Source organism: Pithys albifrons, chromosome 20 (assembly GCF_047495875.1).
Source record: "Pithys albifrons albifrons isolate INPA30051 chromosome 20, PitAlb_v1, whole genome shotgun sequence".
NCBI classification, from domain to species: domain Eukaryota; kingdom Metazoa; phylum Chordata; class Aves; order Passeriformes; family Thamnophilidae; genus Pithys; species Pithys albifrons.
Window position 1 is genome coordinate 7,706,125 of NC_092477.1, and position 22,726 is coordinate 7,728,850.

The following is a 22,726-nucleotide window of genomic DNA, read 5'->3' on the forward strand; positions in this document are numbered from 1 at the left end:
TCTCTGTGTCCGGTGTCCTCTTTCAGATGTCCCCAGTGAGGTGTTCCCGTGTGGGTGTCCCCATGTCGGGTGTCCCCTCAGCGGCGCTCCATGCCCGGCGCTATCCCCGCTCGGTGCCGGTCGCGGTGCCGGTGCCGCCCCCGGGCGGTGTTTGGGGCGGTGCGGACACTGTGCCCGCCTTCAGCCGATCATGGCGGGTGCGGGCCGTGCCTGGCGGGCCGGAGCGCTGCTGCTGCTGCCGCCGCCGGGGTGGCTGCTGCGGGTCCCGGCCCGGCCCTTCGGGGGCACGGCGGGCCCGGTGGGCACAGCGGGCCGGGCCAGGCTGGCGCTGGGCGCGGCTGTGGCGCTGGGCGGCGGGGCCGGGCTGTGCCTGGCGGCGCGGCAGCGCCTGCGGGAACATTCGGCCGCTGAGGTAACGCGGCACCGTCCGGCTCACCCTCCCTGAGGCCGGCACGGCCCGGCTCACCCTCCCTGAGGCCGGCGCGGCCCCATTCACCACCCTGCGAGCCCGGCACGGCCCCGCTCAGCCTCCCCGGGCCCCGCTCAGCCTCCCCGGGCCCCGCTCAGCCTCCCCGGGCCCCGCGCAGCCTCCCCGGGCTCCGCGCAGCCTCCCCGGGCACCGCTCAGCCTCCCCGGGCACCGCGCAGCCTCCCCGGGCCCGGCCCGCAGACAGGCCCTGCTGCCGGGCCTCACTCAGGGGAAGCGCCTGGAGTGCCGGAGGGAGACCCTGGCTGAGCTGTCAGTGCGGGCCTGCCGGGGACGAGCTGCAGCTCGGCCTGGTGTTTTTGCTGCGGTTGTTTTGTAACGTATGAGGGGGAATTGGTACGGCCTGGCAGGTTACATTGAAAGATATTATCTGATAGCCGAGATAATCTCATTATCAGATGTTGAAACTGAATGTTAATGACTGTGACTTCATGACAAAAATAAGGGTGGAAGGAAGGTAATGTTTATGGTTTTAGTAGAAAATAGAACCTTCTTGTCCCTTTCTTTCCCAGCTGCCTGCAGGGAGCCTGCAGCTCACTCTCTACCAGTATAAAACGTGTCCTTTCTGCAGCAAAGTCCGAGCTTTTCTTGATTATCATGGACTGTCCTATGAAATTGTGGAAGTGAACCCAATAATGAGGAAAGAGATCAAATTCTCTTCCTACAGAAAGGTGCCCATCCTGCTCGCCAACGCTGGGAGCCCTCTGGTAAGTCTTCCTGTGTTGAAACCTTGGATTTCCCCCCAGGCAGTGGATTGGAGGCTTTGCCTCTGTTACATCTCTGTGGTTTAAGACATGCAGTGTAACCTTTAAATCATCTTTTGTTTTCTGAAGAGCTTAAGATTTCTTTCTTGCTGCTTTCCTTATGACTTGGCCTTACTGTTTTGTTGGTCTGTCTTACAAGGCATGTGGTTTATGTAGTTACTCTAATGCAGTAATTATCTGGCTTCTGTCAGCCCTTCCAACCCTTCTGCAAGACCTATCTGTGTACCAGAGGTAACAGGAACTGCTTGTGTCTTGTAGAAAAAGGATGAGGTCTCAAGAATACTGAAGATCAACTTGGCTTTTTTTAGTGTTAGTGTTTATTTTCTTTCTTGTCTGCCATGGGCCTAAATCCAAACCCCACCAGTACTGCAGGTGTGCCCAAGCCCTGAGGTCCTCTGTGGTCAGAATTAACACACGATTTGAAGTGGTATTCTGAAACAATGACAGAAGAGATGTCTTGAGATGTGCAGGGACTCTTGTGGAAGTGTGGGTGGGGGAAAATGGCCTAGAGTACTAACCTGGAGCCTCAGCATGCGAGGGAAAAAGTTGTGGAGAAATTCCTTTTCCATTTTAACAACTTATTTTAAAAGGATGTTTTAATTTTGTTTTTCAGCAACTGAACGACTCTTCGGTGATCATCAGTGCAATAAAGACCTATCTTATTTCCAGGTAAGAAAACAGAGTGATGAGAGATGTTGAGTGTGAAGGGCCCTGGTGAACTAAAGATTTAGAAGACTCTGAGTTGACCATAAATCTCCTGCTGATCTTGGGCTCTGAAGCTCTGGCTGTTTGGCCTATCTGACCTGAGCCTGGCCGTGATAACGTGGGTGGTGCCTGTATATGTTGAGATGTGTGTGATGTAAAGCAAAGCCTTTCAGAAATACCTTTTCACCTGTGAGATTCTGTTTGCACAAAACCTGTTGAGACATAGACTAGTGTTGGTCCTGTAACTGAGCTTACAATTAGCCAATTACTACATGTAGAATGAAATGGAATTGCTGTGCCTGTGGCCTGTCCTTTAGGTCCACTTGAGACTCGTAGGAAGTTCTATGCCTATGGAAATTTCTGTTCTGAGACAAAGATATGTTCACTAATAATAGTTATTTGCAAGAAACTGTTCCAGTCTCTTTTCAAAACTTACTTCAAGTAGAATCTGGAACCTTGCAAAGCTATTTTTAGATTAATACATTTTATACTGTGTACCTTTCCATCTCTTCTTTGCTCTTACTCCCTTTTTTGAAGCAGCAAGATCAGTGCTAACTGTGTTTGTGTCCACAGGAGGAATAGCTTGGAAGAGATTGTGTCCTTTTATCCTCCTGTTAAAACCTTGACTGAGAAAGGCAAGGAGGTATTGGAGTATGAGAATAAATACTGGCTTATGCTGGATGAGAAGGAGACAAAGCGAGTCTATCCTGTCAAAGAAGTGAGAATGTGAGTGCTTTTAAGTTTTTGGTCACACTGGCCCTCAGCTGCTTCCAGTTTCCTTCTTGGCCTTTCCTTTATGCCACAGGACAATGCTACAGAAGGATAATTTCCCTTTCTGCTTTACTTCTCACATTGGGAGGAGAATCTAGCCTTTTATCTGAGTCTTAAATTTAGTTTGAGATTGAAGGAGCCTTGCCAAAGGTAACAATGCTGAGTGCATTTCAGAGAGGTCACCAAAGCACCAGGCTGGGCAGGGGCTTTTGACAGGTTTGTCCTTGGCAGGATCTGTGGCTAATGCCACTGGGATCCTGCCTCCTGTAGCCCTGCAGTCTGTACCCATTCACTGAAAAAGTTCTTTCTTTTTACTACTTGCAGGGAGGAGATGAAGTGGAGAAAATGGGCTGACGATTGGCTGGTTCACCTCATCTCCCCCAATGTCTACCGAACCCCCAAAGAAGCCTTGGCTTCTTTTGATTACATTGTCCGTGAGGGGAAGTTTGGCACCTTGGAGGGGCTCTTTGCCAAGTACGTAGGGGCTGTTGCCATGTTCTTCGTGAGCAAAAGGCTGAAGAAAAGGTTGGTATCACTGAGCACCAATTATACAAGAGGAGGAAAAGCTCCTTAACCTCCTCAGCTGTGAACCCCAGATGTCAAAGGCCAGAACCTCAAGAGTTTTAAGCTGAACCATTTAATTCCATGTGAGTAACAGCTGTACTTCTTAACTGGAGGTACTGAACCCCTCAGCCACTGTTTAATTACTGGCTGCCCCCTTTGCTCTGAAACACCTCCCTAACTCCCAAGCAAAGACCAGCCTGTAAGGTGAGAGAGAATAAAAGGTTAACAAAAGAAAGCAACATGTTTTCAAACTGGTTCTTCTCCTTGTGCAGACACAACCTTCGAGAAGATGTCCGAGAAGACTTGTATGAAGCAGTGAACGAGTGGGTAAAAGCTGTTGGCAAACACCGACTGTTCATGGGTGGGAACCAGCCAAACCTCGCTGACCTGGTAAGGGGCTCGTCCCTGCAGCTCCTGTTGGGTGTGCCACAAATCATCCTGCTGCCCATCTGTGTGAAATGGTTAATATAAACACAGGCAGAGAAGTTGAGCTACATGAGGTACATTGTCCATGTTCTTTGTGCCAGTAATACAGTTCCCACGTGGAATTTTTGCCTATTGCTTTAGAAAGGATTAGATGTGTTGTTTTTCCTCCAGAGAATCTTTCCGAATATAGAACCTGCATTTCCCATCTGCAGATAGATGTTACTGATCAGGTAGAAACACGATAAAAGCAGATCACAAGCCAGCACACTGCTCTGACTCATGGGTGCTGGTGAATAAACCTCACACCTGCACAGGTGTCACTGCTCTCAGTGCTGCTGGGGTTTGCTCTGCAGGCAGAGTGGAGCAGGATTCACCCCCTGCACCAGCAGTTCTCCTTGGAATGCAAATGAAGCATTCCATGCCAGGGCTTGATGCAGAGATAGGACTAACTTTTGCTCCATAACTTCACATAGATCCTGATCTTTCCTTACTGTTTCCATATTAAAAACATGAATAATTTTAACTACCTTTCTGCCATTCACTCTTCCTTGCTAATCAGAGATGTGGAGTAGGTGGCAGGACAGAGTAAGAGCCCTACTGGCTTGGCTGTTGAGACACTTGTACCCTGAGACATCCTGCAGTGCTTTTTCAGTGTTGTTCTAATCCTTGTGTTCTGTCCCAGGCAGTGTACGGCGTCCTCCGGGTCATGGAAGGGCTGGAAGCCTTTGATGACATGATGGCTCACACCAAGATACAGCCTTGGTACCAGCGCATGGAAGAAGTCATTCACACCACTGGAGGTGCAATCTGATGGCAGCTGCAGTTGCCTCCCTGAAGTACTTGCATGGTGTAAACGTCAGAAGAAATGGCTTGTATTTTTAGAGTTGAAAGGACTGGTCACACCTAAAGGACTAACGTGAGGGCACAGAGACCACCCCCTTCAGAACATCAAGTCACAGTGAGAGAAGGGTCCAGCTGGATGCATGTAGGATGGGGACAGGTGAAAGGAGAGGATCTTGGGTGCTGTGGGAAAGGAGAATTGAAGACTGCAACACATAGGCTTCTTTTAGGCAAGAGCCATCCTCCAAGCAGGTTACTGTAAAAAAGCAAAACGCTCTTGGCTGGTGTTACAGTCATATCAGATGTGGTAGGTCTGAGCAGCTTGTCTTCCACTACTCACCCATGTCATCTGAAGTGTTTTCCTGACTGACACACTGGATACTAGCTTTTAAGGGACAATTTTTCCTGCAGTAGAATCATGTAAGCCCAGTGCTGAGGAAACTGGAGGAATCCAGGACACTGGGGGAGGCACCCTTCCTGTGACAGCAGCAATGCTGCACTCGGCAGGGCATGTCCTTTCACTCTTCCATGTAAACGGTTCTCTCAGGACTTGATTCTGTACGGTCTGCGAGGATAAAGGCTGGCTTTATTCTGTGCCCTTTGTGAGATCTGAGTTCTTACCTTACACCTGAGTAGCACACGCTACACTGAAATCACTGATGCAGAGCAGTTATTGGAAAGACTTGTCTTGCTTGAGATGTCCCTGGAATATCCCTGAAGATGACTTTGTTCCTGTTTTAGGATTGAGAGCTGTCTGCATGGCCAAGGGTTCTGTGGATGTTTCTGCCATGCAAGAGTAACAAAGGATTTGCTGTTGTAGTGATTGGATTAGGAACTATCCCTGTGCAATGAAGTCTACTGAGCTGTGCTGGGGAGAGTCACAGAATGGTTTGGGTTGGAAGGGACCTTAAACACCGTCCTATTCCAACCCCCCTCACACAGGCAGGGACACCTTCCACTCCCAGGTTGCTCCAAGCCCCATCCAGCCTGGCCTTGGACACTTCCAGGGATGGGGCAGCCACAGCTTCTCTGAGCACCCTGTCCCAGGGCCTGCCCACCCTCACAGGGAAGAATTTCTTTCCAATATCCCATCTAACCATGCCCTCTGTCAGTGTGAAGCTGTTTTCTCTTGTCCTGTTACTCCAGGCCCTTGTCAAAGTTCCTTTCCAGCTGCAGAACCAACATTTGTCATAGTAAGAGATGATGCAGGTTTGAATGTGAGTGATCTTTTGCACAGGCCAAGGCTTCAGTATCCTTAATTATAACCTTGATCAAGTTCTGTTTCTCCAGAAGAAAGGGCAGATTTCAGGGAATCTGATTTGTTGCAGTATTTCAGGTGCAGCTAAGGGTGGTCTATGATACAGCTGCCTGCACAGTGTGGGGTTGGAGGGTCACCCTTATGGGGTATAACAGCAGTGGTGATAGAGGTTTGGAGGTTTTTTCTTGAGTGTAAGACTAGTTCCAAATTCAGTTATGATCTGACATAGAGGGGAGAAAGAAAATGTTTACAGTAAAAACTGCTGCTGTGTGACTTGGATTTCTTTAAACTATTCTGAAATGTGTTCCACAATATCAACAGACAACATTGTTTTAAAAAATTATATTGAACATGCATAGACAGGAGGCTGAAGAAAGTCTTTATGATAATTTTGGTGTCCATCTCTAAACCCAAGAGGGAGGAAGAGAGTTTGGTGTTGGATGAGGATCTTGGTGGCCTCGCTCCAACCCTTCCATGCCCTCCTTATGTCGGGGACACCTGAACCGGCGTCACCTTTAAGCCAGTAAAACTCGAAGAAAACCCATTTAACCACCACGCAGCATTCACTGCTGCCTTCACCCCTGGCCGTCTCCGCGCGGACGAGCGGCCGCTCCGCGCCGGGCCGGGCCGGGCCGGGCTGTTCGTCGCGGCTCGAGCGGCGGGGCCGGGGCGGTGCGGGGGGCGGTTACCGCCGCTCAGCCGCGTTCGAATCGCCCAATGGTGGAGCCGCGGGCGGCGCGGCGGCGGCGGCGACCCGGGCCCTGTGGCCGCGCCTGCTGCGCCTGCTGTGGGCCCCAGCCCCTGCTCCATGGCCGCGCCGCCGCCTCCGGCAGCGGGCCCGCCGCCGACGGGCAGCTGAGGTGGCTGCGGACCCCCCGCGGGACCACCTGGTGAGCGCCGGGGGCGGGAGGGGCCCCTCTGCCTGTGGGAGTCCCCTCTGCCCGCGGGTGTCCCCTCTCCCTGTGGGAGTCCCCTCACGGAGCCCCGGTGTGCCCTCTGCCTGTGGGATCCCCTCTCCCTTAAGTGTCCCCTCACGGGGCCCCGGTGTCCCCGCTCCCTGTGGGTGTCCCCCCTCCCTGTGTCAGTCCCTGCTCCGTGTGCTGTGCCCCCTCCCGGAGCCCCGGCAGTGCCCCCGCCCCGCGGCCATCGCGCTCCGGTAACGGCGGGAGGGCGTTGGGAGGGCCCGGGGCAAGGCCTGCCCTGCCCTCGGAGCTCGGAGGAGCCGCAGATGCCTTGGAAAGGCACCAGAGCCGGCAAGGAGAAATTAAACCTGGGAGGGAGCCTGGTTGCCAGGCAGACGCGGTGACAGCGTCTGGGTCTCGCTCGCCGTGATTCAAAAGCTCTCGTAGTGCTGGGCCTGCCCAGAGCTCAGCCCTTCCTCGGACAAAAAAGATTATTCAAACGCCCGGCGGTGTTTGGTTGTTCATCGCCAGGGGCTGGGGGATCTCTTCAGAAAGCTGTCGCTTCCTGTTCCTGAATTAAGGGAAGTGCAGTTCGAATTGGGAGGTTTGTAACTGAGTAATGCCATGCTGTAATGGGACAAAACGTTTGCATTGTTTAAACCAGCTTTCATCATCAGTGTGTGAGGACTTACAGTCTGAACCCTTCCCTCATCCGTGTTTGGCAGAGGAAGCCAGGACACGCCAGCTTTTGTTGTTTGTTCATGTTTGAGCCTGTGGGTTGCCTTAAATCAAAAGGATGTTCAAAAACTGGTACCTTTTCCTCTGAGTCACTTTATTGTTTCTGTATCAGGTGCGTTTCATCCCTCAATGAAGAATCGACTGCAACCTCTGGCCGGAACACAACAGTGTCCAGAAAACTGAAAAGCTTGAAAGTAACTGTAAGTAACTTTATCTAGGCTGACAAAATCCCTTCTGCCAGAAGTGCTGCTGGTGGATTTGTGTAAGGTTTGCAATTGCATTATGCCATTACATCAGCTGGCCCAAGATGATGGCTTGAACCTTGTGTCTCTAGGATTTTCTGTGGTGTGTCAGGTACTGGTTAAAGCGTTTTTCTGGAGATTAAAGAAATGCTGTGATCCAAAGGCTTGTTTTTTGCTTCAAAAAAAGTTAAGCATGTGTGCAGGTTCGGGGTTCTAGGATGGAGTGGTCTGGTGGTTTCCTGTTGGATTTTCTTAACTGTTAAATTAATTCTCCTCCCGCTTTGAATTTCTCTTCTTAATCAGGTTTTGTTGGTAGTGGGAACCCTTGATTTGCTTGCTTGCTTGAAGACCTTGTACTCCAATGACTCTTACGGACACTTGCTTTCAATCCAGCTGTGTTTGCTCCTCAATAACCAGGTTAAAAGCAGAAAATCCTTGAAGCAGAGGAATTGTTTGTGTTATTCCTAGTTGTACAGAGAAACACAGTGCTGTTCAAAATGGTAGATGCTGCTGAAAGGAAGCTCAAACGTTAACCAAGTCTGGCTGTTGTTCCTCTCTGGCACGGAGGGAAATGTTATTTCAAGTTTCCTTATTCACAGGTTTCCCTTCATTGTATTTCCCTTTTCCATTTGTGGGAGAAGAGCCATGAAGAACCGTTCCTCATCTCCCCCTTTGCACGTCCATGTGGATGAAAACACCCCTGTCCATGTCCATATTAAAAAGGGGCAGAAAACCACACCTGCAAAATGCCAGGTAGGAGTGTGTACCTGGTTGTTTGGCAGGGCTGCAAAGAGGAAGCTGAATGGCTCTAGAAGCATCACAAAATCCTCCAGGTCTGTTTTGCTGTTGTGTTGGAACTCTATGACTTGGATTCATATTCAGTGTTGAATTTGCAGTGACACATTTTCTGTGTTTGAGATGATTTCAGTGCGGTATAGAATGTGTTGTTACTTTCCATGTTCTTGTGAGGAGTGTTGTTTCCACTGTGATGTAGTTTGGAGAATGTTTATTTGTTTTTCCTTTTATTTCCTGGATCTGTGTCCTGATAATGTTATTTTTTGGCTTCATTCCTATTTTGTAGGAAAATTTTGGGAAGAGGTAGTGCTTAGGCTTTTCAAATAGTATCTGGATTGTATTAAAATAAATGTGCTTAGAAAAAGGGTCTGGATTCAAACCATCTTCTGGCATTATCACCTTCTCTGCTGAGCTTTGCAAAAAAAGAATCTCTTCCCAGTCTTATCCACAGGAGGCAGAAACCAATATTGAAGTTGAAGTTCTAGCTGTCCCATATCCTCTTTTGTAGCTGCATATTTATGGGAAGTGGTTCTAAAAAGGTGCTGGAAGTTGCTAACTCATTCTTCTTGTCTGCAGACATCCTGTTCAAAGTCCTCTATTTGTTTGTGTGTGTTGCTAATGGCAAATTTCATAATGGGGTGAAATGACATGGTGAAATCTGTGACTCATATTAATTAGTTGCCTCCAGGGAATGTTTACAATGTCTGATTTTTCTCTAAGGTTGGAATTGTGCAAAAACACTTTAATTTTGCCTCAGTCAGTGCAAGTTCAGTACTAATAAATGTGAGTCTGTTAGTTGACTGCAGAGTGGGGAAAACACTTCAGGGGCTTTCCATAATCAAACGTGGTGTCAAATGATAGAGCTGCTGTTTTGTGAGATGAATCTGGGATGGAGAAGGGATCTCCCAGGGATCTCTCATGTTCTACACCCAGCCATACTCTCAGTTGGGTGCACAACAACCTTTCCTCCTGGCTGATGTCACCCTCCTCTGGTGGCTGCTGCCTCATCTCACCCAATACATCCTGTGAAACCCTGTTGATATTTTTGTGTGAATGATCTTTCAATTGGTTTTGCAGCATTAAAAATTGCAAATGGTTCTTTGAAAGTCTGTAACTGATTTTATTTTGTCTTTCCTTAGCAAAAGCAGAAGGCAAGAACAAAAGAGGATGGCGTGCGAGCCGTCCGGCTGAAAACCAAGGCCCCCTGGGTGCCCCCAGGCAAAGCACGTACCCGTGACACCAACCTGAAATGGGAGGTACTGCTGGTTTTACCCTTTAAAACAAACTTTCAGGTTTATCTGGGGTTGAAGAGGGCAGTTGTGTAGTGTGAGAGCTGGGCAGATTTGAGAGAAGGCTGCTGTCATCTTCCATCTATTTGAAGTGTCTTCTATAAATGGCAATGTTAGGTTTAGAATACTACTTAAAATACTATCTTAAATGTTATTTGTAATGTTATACTAAAAAAATTCTACCTTTTATTTTCTGCCAGGAATCAAGTCAACGCCTGGAGATCACACCAGATTCCGAAAGAATGCACCTGAGTGAGCTCTCTATGGATGACGACGACGCTGGATGCTCCAATATAAACAAATATGAAAAGAAGTTAGACAACCTGATGAGCATGGTGGGAACACTGAAGAAAGAGGTGAGGAGACAGTACTAACTTGGTGTTCAGCTGATCCTTGGACAAGAGGAGGCTGGAGTCAAGTCTTAGTGCCATGGAAGGCTCCCCAGGCTGTTGGTAGCTTGCTTTAAAATGAAAAATCAATCTGAATTGTTTGGAAGAGCAGAGCTATCCTAGTGAGAAAATCCCTAAGCCACGCAATGGAACATTTCAAAACATTATTCATTGAATAAGGTGTTTCTAAGCTTTAGCTTCCAAATAAGCTCTCTTCTGTCCAAGACTAAAACCTTAAAACTGGTCATTCCAGAAAGTGAAAAATACGATGTGTTGATGTTTTACTGTCAAAGAATCCCCTTATTCAACAGAAGTGTTTCTTCTGATCCTGTTTCAAAATGTGCAACCCCAATGACGTGTTTTCCAGATAAACAGGCTCTTATGTACTTGACACCACTTAAAAAATGGGTAGGAGATGTTCCCAGGACTCCTAAAATGTGTCATGGTGGGGCAAGCTGCATTTTTAGCTCCAAGTTAACACTGAAGGTAGCAAATCCTGAGTAATTATTTTACTCAAAACTATGTGAAGTTCAAATCAATGAACAAGAAAAGGATTTCAGTCAAGTAGATTCTTACTTCAAGCATTGTCAATTTTATTTATGCTATAAAATTTAATGGAATTGGTTGCAGTGCATGATTGTAAAACAATAATCAATTTTAGAACCATGGAATCATTAAGGTTGGAAAAGACCTCCAAGGTCATTGAGTCCAACCTTTGTCTGGTTCCCACCTTGTGACCCAACCCAGAGCTCTGAGTGCCATGTCCAGTTGTTCCTTGGACACCTCCAGCAATGGGGACTCCAAACCTCCCTGGGCAGCCCCTTCCAATGCCTGACCACCCTTTTCCAGGAAGAAATTCCTCTTGATGGCCAGCCTGAATCTGCCCTGGAACAGCCTGAGGCCGTTTCCTCTTGTCCTGTCACTTGTTACTTCGGGAAAGATACTTTTTTGATACTTTCAATAAGTTAACTGAATCTAAACGAGTCATTATTTGGGATGTGGATTCTGTGAATCACTTCAAAAGCACCTGGTCAAAGTTTTCTTTCAATTTCCTCAGGTCAAGCTGCAGAAAATGGGGGAACAGGGACAAATGGCAAAGCGTCTCCTCGAGGAGCAGAAAGAGGAACTGAACGAGGTCACACAAGAACTGGTGCAAACAGAAAATGAGAACACGCGGCTCCGGCGCAACATCGAGCGCATAAGGGAGGAGAAGGACCTGACTCTGTAAGAAATCTGCAGGTCTCCCTCTTCTGCATTAGTGGCATTCACAGGGCACCTCCCTTTGTTGCTGACATGGTTTGAGGGCGTAGTTGCTGCTGAAGAACTGATGCACTCAGATTTTTTTGTCACCTCTGACAAAGGGAACTCCAGATTGCAGTAGCTGCAGAGGAGGCTCTAGCATGAATTTTGGAGTGGAAAAACCTACTCTGAGAGGAACTTGAGAGCAGTTGACTTGTGTGGCCTATTGGAGGGTCATCCTGTCTCTGCAGTTAGTATTTTGAAGGTGAAGAGATTCTGTTGGAATTCTGATGATATTGGTAGACAAGTTAATAAACATGGAGCTGAAAACTTGAGCAGAATTTTAGAAATCTTTATGAAAATCATGCAGAGACAGGAGTGACATGCCCTGAGAGGACTGAACCATGGACTTTTTTCTTGATAACCCTAAAGGTCTGCAAGTCTGACATTTTTGCATCTGCTTTATATCTAAAGAATAAGAGAAGTTTATATTTCCAGAGGGACACTAGTGTTTTAAGAGAGTTACTTTTATTTTTTTTCCTTAGGAAAGATCACTTGGAATTAATATTATGTATTCCTTTTTTTTTTAGAAAACTCTGAATGCTTCTGAGATTGCAAGCCCTAAAATCCTTGAGCTGTATATCCTTATGTGCTTTTCTCTTTCACATTTGGCCATTTGGAGTCTTATTTCTGGTGTGGTTTAAGTGCCCAGGAAAAGCACAGCATTGTGTTTTGGGTTTAGTGGAGTGTGCAGGCTTTGGAATAAGTCTGGTTTGTCTTCTCTAAATTCCTGTTTCATGGCTGTGATCCTGGGAAGCTCCTGCTGTCTGCTTATTGCCTTTCAGAACATCTTCCACACTGAAAGAGGGTAGACCTGAAGTAGTTTTTGTTTAGAGCTTTTTCCTCCGATTCAGGAGCTTTTATGAGTTTAACCCAATCAGCTGAATATCAACAGTGGCTGCTTCTTGTTTCTCTGATGGCTGAATCCTTGCAGGCTCCAGAAGGAGTGCTTGCAGCAGGAGAAGGAGTGCTTGATGTCCAAGCTGAGCGATGCAGAAAGGGACGGAGCAGCAGCTGCCAGGCAGATCCATGTCCTGAAAAACACAATTGGGAGGCTCAACATGGTAGGTTGTCATCCTTTTTTGTTCTTGTCTTTACCACGTTGTCCTTTTATATAGTTGTAATGTTACAGTTGCTGATCCAGCAAAATGTAAGGAAAAGTGAAGGGATTTAACATCCTTAAGGTGTTTGGTGGTTTGATTTGGAAGTGGAGTGTTTATTTGCAGCATCCAGACACCTTCTGCACACATGGTGCACTGCTTAAGATGGTACAGCTTCATGCATTAATCCCATGTGAACAATTATTTATTTCCTTTTGCTTGTCTGTTTTGTTTTTATGGGGTTTGTTTGGGGATTTCGTGTTTTGTTTTTTGTTTCTTTGTTGGTTTTTTTGGTTGGTTGTTTATTTGTTTTGGTTTTGTTTTTCCTCCAGGAGAAACACATGAACAGCACAGACATTAGTGCTCTGACAAGACAGAAAGAGCTTCTGCTCCAGAAATTGAACACCTTTGAGGAAACCAACCGGACACTCCGAGAACTCCTGGCAGAGCAGCGGAACAGGGAGGTGAGCACCTGCCTCATCACAGGAGCCTCTGTTGTCTCCTGGCTGAAAAGGAATTTTGAGTTTGAAATCTCTGAACTCTTTTTCCCAGCCTTGCTGTTGACCCTGTCAACCTGTAATTGTTGGATGGGGTTTTTTTTTTGTTTTTTTCTTTATCCCTGCCAAGTTCATAGAGTCAGACTGACTTTTCTGCAGTGAGGATGTCAGAGCCTCTGCATGTTTGGATAATGATACATGAAATATTTAGCAAATTTAATGCTTCTGGATGTCTTCTATGAATTACTGCTACAGCTGGGAGGAAATGGTTGATTTTCCATGTTCCATTTAAAGAATCTGTATACATTTTCTTAGTTAACAATTTTTCTCATGTGTTTATGTTGTAGAAGGAAAACCAGAAGGTCCTGGATCGTCAAGCAGTGCTGCTGAAAAGGCTGGCTGAGTCAGATGCAGAGAACATGGTAAGCAAACCACAGTCTCTCTCTCTCTTTTTTTTTTTAATTATAAAGCAGAGAGATCTAAAATGACAATCCCTTCTTTGTCTTGTCACATCTTACAATAGAGCCTTTTAGACCAATAAAAATTATTTTAGCTTTGATGTTAATCAGAGCCACTACATTGCTCCTCTGGTTAACAATCTGCATTTCAAAGTGGGCAGATTTTATTGCCTTTGAAATATGGGGGCTTAGAATGGGGATAGCTTTTTGTCTCAGCTTCTATCACTGAATGAGTGATCCCCTGCCAGTTTTTGTTCACTTTCTTATCTGTGGACTGAGACAAGAGTTTATTTATTTTTGCCAGAAGTTATAAAACTTGCTGTGAGACATAGGTAATGCCCTTTTCAGTCTGTTGGGTGTATGGTCCTGTCAGACCCTTTCTTGGCTGGGTATTCTATGCCCTGTTACACAACTGTAGTGTATCCCTTTTGCTTCTTGCCTGTTTTTCTGGAGATACTGTTATTGTGGATACCAGACAGTGCTGTGCATCAGAGGGTCTTGGGAAGGAGGCAGCTACACTTCTTGCCTTCCTTCTGCCATCCTAAAAGTGTTTGTTACTGAACATCTGAATGGTGTTTGTTTTTCCAGGAACTTCAGATCAGGCTTCAGGAGAAAGAAAAGGAAGTGGACAGTCTCACCCTTCAGATACAGTCAGAGAAGGTAGTTTCCTTTTTCTGTTTATCTCTCTCTTCACCACCTTCCAGTTCTGTAGAACCACAGACAGTGCAAAATACAGGGTTATGTTTGCAGACTATGACTTGTTAGATCAGATGACTGACTTTCTTATAAAACTAGACAGACAGATGCCAACTCCCACACAGTTGTGGGTTCCATATTCTGCTAATTAGACACTTGTCACCAGGATGGATAGGCAGAATTCCCTTTGGGCTTGGGCTCTGAATTACCATTCTGTTTAAGGTCTTGTTGGTTCCCAATGACAAATTCCAGTCTGTTCCTCTGTTTAGGCAGTAAAAGGGGAATGCAGTGGAAGAGATCAGATATGAAGAATATTTTGCCCTACAACATACCTTCCAGGCCAGTCATTCTCATCTGTTGTAAAGCAAATGGCTGCTCATTTGTTCCCCATTTTATTGGACTAGTAGAGCTGTGAGGGTCCCTTTGGGGAAAGTGGAGGTGGCTGGAGATCACTCAGTGAAGAAATCTGAGACTATTGTATACTGTAAAGTGTTCCTTTTATTAGCTTGCTGAGGAAATATGTGTGTCTTGTCCCTTCTTATCTAGGATCAAGCAAAGAAAGTGGCTGAACTCACCAAAACTCTGGAGTCTTTGAAAGCCCATTTTCAAGCCCAGCTCCGAAGCAAAGAGGCTGAGAACAACCAGCTGACAACACAGCTCCGGGTATGTCGGTCCTGCTTCCCAGAGACTGGCTCTGCCTTCACCCTCAGGAGCTGAATTGACTGGCAAGGGAAGTAGCACCAGCACCTTTCTGAACCTGCTTGACTGAAATATTGGCTGGTGATGTTTATGCCACTAACACACAACATCATTTTCAAATTACATAAGAAAATAGAAGTCTTTTCACTATTTAGGCATGAGGCAAAATCTTAGCCTTAAGGTCTATGTGCATTAATTAGATTTTCTTTTTCCTGAGTTAATTACTACATAGTTATTTAAAAGATGGCTTTAGTTTAGTCAAGCATCAAGACAAATTGAAAACTATTTAATTTGCTTTCTGGGGAAAATACTGTGCCATGAGTTCCAGTTTGATCACACTCATGTTAAAAAAGGAAGGGAAAACTCATGTTAAAAAAGGAAGACATGTTATGCTGCCATCCCTTTCAGCATTAGGACAAGATAGTTTAGTTGCAACCTGACTGCAAATACCTCCAGGCTGAAGGCTGGGGGTTTGTGCCTGGTTCTCACCACCATTTCTAGAAAATCAGTTGCAGCTTTGGCTTGGCAGGTGTGATATGGGTGTTATTCCATGTGGTGTGTTTGGTTCCCCCGCAGAATCTGGAGCGCAGTGAAGCTCAGCTGAAGGAAGATTTAGAACTTGTCCTCGACCAGCTGCAAGACCTGAGGCAGAAGGGAGATGGTGATAAGGAGGCCCTGAAGAAAGCTGTGCGTGCACAGAAGGAGAGGGCAGAGCGGAGCGAGGAGTATGTGCAGAAACTCACTGCCCAGCTGGCAGAAAAGGTACTGCAACAGCAGGGGGAGAGGCCTCCTTTCAGGTCATGCTTCTAAATCCTTGACTTCTGGTAGCAGCCCTAGGGAGAGTCTCTGCTTCCAACTAAGGAGATTTATTTCTGTCTTGTTGCCTTGGCCCATTTATGCCAAGTTTAGAACAAATCCAGTCACTGCATGTCTGAAGTTAAGGACATTTCTGTGTATTGTCAGCATATCCCACATCCAGGGAGGTTTTTGTACCCTTTTCCTCATGTATTCTCGTTGTCTGACAGGACAACTGTATTGTTGAGGCCCGGGCCAACCTCGAGTCCTGGAGGAATCGCTGCAACAAAGCAGTAAAGGAGAAGAGTGATGCTGAAATGGAAATTGTTCGACTGAACAGGTTAGAATAAAATCAGTGTGGAGAAAGAAGCATGAGTTCAAAGTTCAAGGATAATTTAATTGCATTTAATTGAATAATAGCATTGAAATGAATCATTGAATTGAATGGTTTGTAAATAACTAAGCAAACCCAGCACTACCTAAGGGCTAAAGCAGAGTTTGGAGAGGTGGAGAGAGATGTGACTTGTGCTGTTGACTTGCCACAGCAAAGGCAGAGTCTTTAAGTGTTTGCTAACCCTTAAAATTCTGTTCCTTTGCCATTTTGAAATGCTGTGAAAGAATTAGGGTTATTTTTCTTTTGAGATCTGCTTGAGAAACTCGAATGGAAGATGTTAATAGATAAGCAGTATCTCTTATATAGTATAGTGTGTGTATATATATAAGTGTATATATATAATTAAGTGTGAGGTTGATGCAAATTTTGTGGTGAAGCTAAATAAACGTGTTGGTATCACTGCAGTACAGTTGTTGCTGCGAGAAAAAAAAAAAGGTAGGTATGAGATGAGAGAGGCACTGCTTTATTCTGTGTGTTTTGGAGACAATTCATTTGAGCTCCAGGGGGACAACTCCAGTTAATTTCTAGGAGGTATAGAAAGACTGAGGTAGTAGAACAGGAAATGTGTGTACATGACTGGAGGAGGACAATGGAAGGATAGGGAAAAGCCATGTTTCTAAGGCTAGTTTTCAAGGGTTAAGAGTCTCATTCTTGTCACTGAAGGATTGATTTTCTCTCTGTGTGGCAGCTGTGTGGCAGACTTGACAGAACAGCTGGCAAAGCTGGAGGAGAAGATGCGGGAGGACAGACAAGCTTTGGTGGATAAACTACATCAACAGACTGCAGAGACCCATTCCTTGAAGAAGGATAATGATAAACTAAGGGTCAGTGACTTTAAGGTTTGAAGATTGAATGCTAGGGAGAGAGAAGGAGAAATTGTAACAACCTGCTGAGGACAGAGTTGAGTTGCACCCATTGCTGCTATTCAGTTTCAAACCAGTTTCATATAACCTGAGTATGACAGGCAGGTGTGCTGAGAGAAGCCAAAGGAAGTGCACATTCTAGGAGAACTGGGTTTCCTCCATGTTTTAGCTGGGAGTATCTCTAGTCCAAGTGCTGTTTCTTCTAGCTAGGATCTTACATGTTGTCCTTATATCTTTGTGCTGCTGATCAGGGAACAACCAGCTGTAGCTCGTATAAAGAGAATGGTAATCTCCAGAACAAACACAAGAGCTGGCATAGTTCTCCTCTTGTCCCTTACCACTGGTGATCTTGTGGATGACCTACATAATTTTCTTTTTGGAAAGCTAGGAATCAATCCAAATAAGGGGTGTCCCTAAACTAAGTAGCACAGGTACTGGAAGTGGGAAGATTGCATGTCCATCCGAACCCCTGTGCTCTGCTGACATAAATTTGGCAATCCATTGAAGTCTGGGAAGTTTTGGCAACTTGAATGGACAAAAATCTGTTTTCCTAGTCTAAACAACGTTAGACAGCCCATGTGCTCAATGGAAAATGTTTGCTTTCTTTTCAGGCTGTTGTGGGCCCATTGGAGGAAAAGTTTATCCAAGCGGAGAGGGAAGTGCAGCAGCTCCAGAACGCTGTCAGGCACTATGAAGAGATGGTTGCAACCTACTCAGCACAGGTAGGCATCACCTCAGAACTTTAGCCCTTGCACAAAGGGGTTTTCTCCCTCCACTGAGGCTTATTCTGTAATGCCTTAACCATCCACTCAAGCAGTTTTAGTTACTTCAAGGCATAACAGATACCTGTATATGTAACTATATATGATAGATAAAGTCTGTGGGTTTTTTTGAATGTCCAGGCATCGAAGGCGCAAGAAGAAGTGAGTGAACTGGCAGCAAAACTGGAGAGGAGTGAAAAAGAGAAAAAGGCAATAAGGGATGAAATGAACCAGGAGATTGAAGTGGTAACTATTCCTCTAAAGACATACATTATAGACATCCGTGGATCTTAGTGTTCTGAATGTAGTGAAAACCAGCTGGCAGTAGGAAATAAAAGGCTTATCTTGTTTGCCTTTTCCATTAGATTTTCTTGGGACTTGCTCAGTAACTTTTGCAGAATGAACATTTAGCAGCTTCTTTTTGACTATATGGCATTCTTCAGGTGTTTCAATTATTAGTGTGTCCTTTGCTGCAGAAACAGTGGTTTAGAACAGTGGGCTGGGTGGGGTGATGTGAAACAGTGGCATCAAAAAGAGGCCTTGTACTTCTAGTAAAATTGAAGCCCAGGATCGCAACTAATCATTCTCACACCATCCATAGGGAATGTCAAATCCTAAGTGAAAGCCTTTTGGAGTAGGAGAAGACCTTAGTCTTTGAACTCCAGCACTGGCCAAGTATCTACACAGTGTCATCATGACTGTGGACTAACAAAGCTTCACTGAAGTCAAGAAATTTTTTAATCTTGACCTTACAAACATTGAAAAGTTCTCCTCATTTTCTCCTCTTTGATTACAGACACGGAGAACGTTCCAGAGCCGACTTGCTGAACTGGAAAAGCTGCCTGAGATCCTGAAGTACACGGAGACACAGCTGGCAGAATGTCAGGAGCAGCTGAAGAATTATGAGAAGAAGAGCGTGGAGCTTTCTGCCACCATTGCCGAACTCCGTCAGCGGGTAAGGGACTGGCAGAACACGCCCGTACCGGTGCTAAGCTCCACTATGAGACCAAGATGAATTTCCAGGCACAGCAAGGTTCAAACTTCGTCTCTGTTCTCATCTCTTTTTGAAAAGATTAAATGTGCACTGCAAAACAAAGGTGTGTGCCATGTCTTTGTGCAAGAGGTCAGTGGCTTTGCTGGTAGCATTCCTGAGTATTTCAAAGGTTTCTCATGCCTTGATGGAGGATCTTTTTGGGACATGAATAGCAGCAGTGACAGTACTTGCTAATGCCAGCACTTGCTTCTGTCACTTCCATCATCTTGTCAGCTTTCCCTCCTGTGGTTTTCTGCTGATGGTGCTGTCCCAACCTTGCTCTCTCACTCTGATTTCAGGTTGTTTTCCCAGTCCATTTTTTTTCCCCAGGAAGACTGTGTAGGTACTGCAGGACAATTTTGGACAGGAATTATTTCTACAGCTGTGCCTTCAGACACAGCACATGATCTCTGTCTGACCACTTCACTCTGCTTGGTTTGGAATTATAAACCTTCATGGTGTTTCAGGCTCTGATGCCTTTGTGGGCTGCTGGCATGTTTGTGGCTGCTATCCGTGCATGTGTGCTTGGCTGTGCTTATAGGAATTTTCAGGCCTGACTTTTCTTTTGGAAGAGTTTTCCCATCCCTTTCCAGATTTTAACTGGAAGCACCAGCAAAATGGTTGTTTTGTGCTTTTCTATCTGCCGTTCTCTTTCTGAAGCTCTCCAGAAATAACAAATGGAGCGTGTTTTCTTCTGAGAGCTCATATGTTTTAGGTGGTTTAGAGTGACTACTCTGTAAAGTAATCAATTCCTGTGATTTTTAGATTGAACTCCAGGGGGAAAAAATGGAGATGACAAGAGAGAGATATAAGTCTACCCAGGAGGACAAAAAGCAACTCACCTTGAAGGTGGAGGAGCTAGAAAGGTTAGAAATATTAGGCTTTCTTGCCTTTTTAACCTTCCATTTCCATTGTTTTCGCAGGGGATTGAAGCAGCTTCTGTCTTGTTCTGGTTTCCCACAAGCCTCCAAGATTCTGTGCATTTGTTTATCCCACAAGGATCTCTAATCAGTAACTGTCCACTGAGAGTTATGTGTTTTTGCAGCAGCATCTGTTGTGAATGTTGTTAGACAGGGTGATGGCTTATACAGCAGAGAAACAGCTCCTTGTCCAATCTAGCCTGGCAAGTCTGAGGTTACTAAATATTACAGTATTTTTACCCATGTTTATAAATTTCTTTTAGTGACAATGTATGAGAAAAGGCAGGTATGTGGGTATTCTGTAGGTCCTTCAATCTTAAAAGTTTTGATTTAAGTACTGGAGAAGTGTTTCTTGGGGCTCTCACCTTTCAAGGGGGAATAGAATCTATGACCAGAGGAGTCAGGACCTGACAAACAGGCAGACTGAAACACACTCCATTTAAAATGAATAGGTTTCCTTCCCTTATTGTCTTAAACTAGAAAACTAGAGACCACGAGTGCCCAGAACATAGAATTCCTTCAGGTCATAGCAAAACGTGAGGAGTCAATCCACCAGTGCCAGCTGAGGTTGGAGGAGAAGACCCGGGAGTGCAGCTCCTTGGCACGGCAGCTGGAGATGGCCATTGAGGATGCCAAAAAACAAGTGAGTAATTCCTTGTGTTTGTGAATTCACACAAAGCTACCCAGGCTGTGAAAGGGGAAATGGTCAAAGTACCTCCTCAGGTTGTAACCAAAGCCTTCAGTGAAATACCAGTAATGTGCTGGTGCTGTTTGTCAGCACTTAAAACGTTGGAAAACAACTTAGTTTAAAACAGGAGAGAGAAAAGCACAAGGTTGAGCTGCTGCTTATCTATGAGAATGTGTCAGTTAAACTTTACAGGGTTTTCTGGGCAGTGGGGTAGGATAAAACCATTCTTCCATAGACAACCCTTTAACAAAGCTGTTGTCGTGTGTAGGTGGAGCAAACTCGAGAAAGGGCATTGTCTAGAGAGAGGACAGCCCAGTCCAAGCTGTTGGATTTGGAGACCCAGCTGAGCAGAACTAAATCAGAGTTGAACCAGCTGCGTCGGAGCAAGGACGATGTGAGTGACCTGTGGGGGATACTCCTGGTGTGCTGGTGGTGTCCTGGCAGCGCCTGCAGTCCATAAACCAGGTCCTCTGGATGTGCTGCAAAAGTGTGATGTGCTGGTGTGTGTCCATGACACGTGTGACAGGACACAGCTGCTGTGGCACTGATTCAGGAATGTGCAAGGAGTGATAGGCGAGTGAGTACCATGGTCTGATGTAAAGTTAGGAGTGTGTAAGAGAAGAATCAGACCTTCCTTATGTTCAGATGAGATTTGCACCAGATACCATGAACAGATTTCAACTTTATTTTGGTTATCTGAGAGAGAATGCAGTTTCTCTTCTAGAGGAAAGGATTTCTTCTAGGAGAAAGACTGAGAATCTTTTGTGATGTCCTGTTTACTCTGCTTGCTTGAGTTTAACTTGGAATTGTGTTGGCTCATGGATCAGGTCAAGTTGCTTTTCAGAAGGGTATATTTAATTCCCCATAAGTAAAGCTAATGAATTTGAAAAGCCCAACTGATTACCCACGTTGTCTCCTGTTTTTGTCAGTGGTTGCTGAATGGGGTTGGAAATGAGCAGAACAAATTATAAATATATCACAGCACCATCTATGGCAATGCCATCTCCTACTGTGCTAATTCTGGCCCTCCTCAGCACTTTGGGGGAGCAGTTTAACGTGAGCAGGGTGGATGCTGCTGTCTCTCAGCTGTGCTTTGTGCTCCTGTGTGTAGGCAGAGCGCCGGTTCGAAAGCCGCCTCCAGGACCTGAAGGATCGGCTGGAGCAGTCGGAGAGCACCAACCGGAGCATGCAGAACTACGTCCACTTCCTCAAGTCTTCCTATGACAGTGTTTTCAGAGAAGGTGCCGTGCTGAGCTTCCCCAGCCGCTCTCCCTCTCCTATCTGAGGGCAACACTCCCCTTGCACCTCTTCCAAGCACAGGAGGAACATTGTTTCAAAGCCATGTGGATACCAGAATCAGGATGGGCATTCCAGGGTCACTGTCGGGAGACCTTTTTCTTGCAGCACAAGACAATAAAACGATGGTGGTGTTTGAGCAGAATGCAGGGTAACAGCAGTACTGGTTTGACATTGGATGTTGGTGTTACACCAGAAACTGAGGCCCAAAACCAGGTAGTTTTGCATATGATGGAAAAAGTCCTTTTTGTCCTGATGGTTTCAGCTCTTAAAACCTGTCAGAGTTTTGTTGAGCATGATAACTTTTATAAAAGCTCTTTTTGTGCTTAATTTTTCATTCGGTTTCTCTTTTGGGAAGGTCATGTGGGGTTTTTTTGTTTGTGGGGTTTTTTTAATAAGTTTTTTGAACTACTGAATACTGTATTGATACATTGGTTGATGGTCTGGTGGGAGAGGTTTCATGCACCAAGGGTGTGAAGCTGAAAATAACTGAGGTGCCTGGGCTCCACACTCACAAGAGATGATCTCCTGCATTACCACAGTGTTTGTAACAGTTTTATAACAGAAATAATGATTTTGTTTGGTTTTTAACTTGATTCTTATGTACTTCCTGATCCTTACCTCTATTTCTGAGTGTGATGCTTATGTTGCTCTGCTCCTTTCACCCTGATTTTCTGACCCTGACTGTCCCCAGGACTGAGCCAAAACAAGCTGAATGTGAAGGAAAGATCGTGGTTTAACCTCAGTGGCACTTCAGTTGAGGTCTTGGTGCAAATGCCATGTGAGTTCAGGGTGTACATGAAATCCTGACTTGGTCTTAAGCTGGTTAAGGAGCAGCTGCAATAACTCAACTTCGTCTTCAAATTCACCTGCACCTTTGGGAAAATCAGGTCTTTGGTGTGTCAAATCTCTAAAATCCATGTGCTCTCTTGTGCCCTATTGTTTCCACTAAATGGTTCTTAGGAAGGGCAAAAATAAACCTTGTTTTTATTTTTCTCTCTTTTGTATCTTATTTATGTGTGATGCGATGTGGTCATTGGCAGTTATTGGTCATAAAA

The 22,726-nt window shown here is 45.6% G+C and overlaps 2 protein-coding genes across 3 annotated transcripts; both read left to right on the forward strand.

Moving 5' to 3' along the window:
- Positions 1-166: 166 nt before the first annotated feature.
- PTGES2 (prostaglandin E synthase 2) lies at positions 167-6,174 on the forward strand. Its single transcript, XM_071574200.1, has 7 exons — positions 167-412; positions 999-1,193; positions 1,864-1,919; positions 2,529-2,681; positions 3,051-3,251; positions 3,563-3,680; positions 4,399-6,174. Exons 1-7 carry the CDS (start codon positions 191-193, stop codon positions 4,525-4,527), a joined length of 1,074 nt encoding a protein of 357 aa, XP_071430301.1. The 5' UTR covers positions 167-190; the 3' UTR covers positions 4,528-6,174.
- Positions 6,175-6,528: 354 nt separating this feature from the next.
- ODF2 (outer dense fiber of sperm tails 2) lies at positions 6,529-22,663 on the forward strand. 2 transcript variants are annotated; one of them, XM_071574427.1, is made up of 20 exons: positions 6,529-6,704; positions 7,567-7,654; positions 9,631-9,747; positions 9,981-10,136; positions 11,227-11,393; positions 12,403-12,532; positions 12,901-13,032; positions 13,413-13,487; positions 14,112-14,183; positions 14,766-14,882; positions 15,495-15,680; positions 15,944-16,053; positions 16,796-16,931; positions 17,582-17,692; positions 17,873-17,977; positions 18,528-18,686; positions 19,530-19,630; positions 20,165-20,327; positions 20,641-20,766; positions 21,484-22,663. In XM_071574427.1, exons 1-20 carry the CDS (start codon positions 6,532-6,534, stop codon positions 21,655-21,657), a joined length of 2,598 nt encoding a protein of 865 aa, XP_071430528.1. In that variant the 5' UTR covers positions 6,529-6,531; the 3' UTR covers positions 21,658-22,663. The 2 variants fall into 2 exon arrangements, with proteins under 2 accessions (XP_071430528.1, XP_071430527.1); XM_071574426.1 differs by lacking the exon at positions 6,529-6,704 and adding an exon at positions 8,296-8,449.
- The last annotated feature ends 63 nt before the right edge of the window (positions 22,664-22,726 follow it).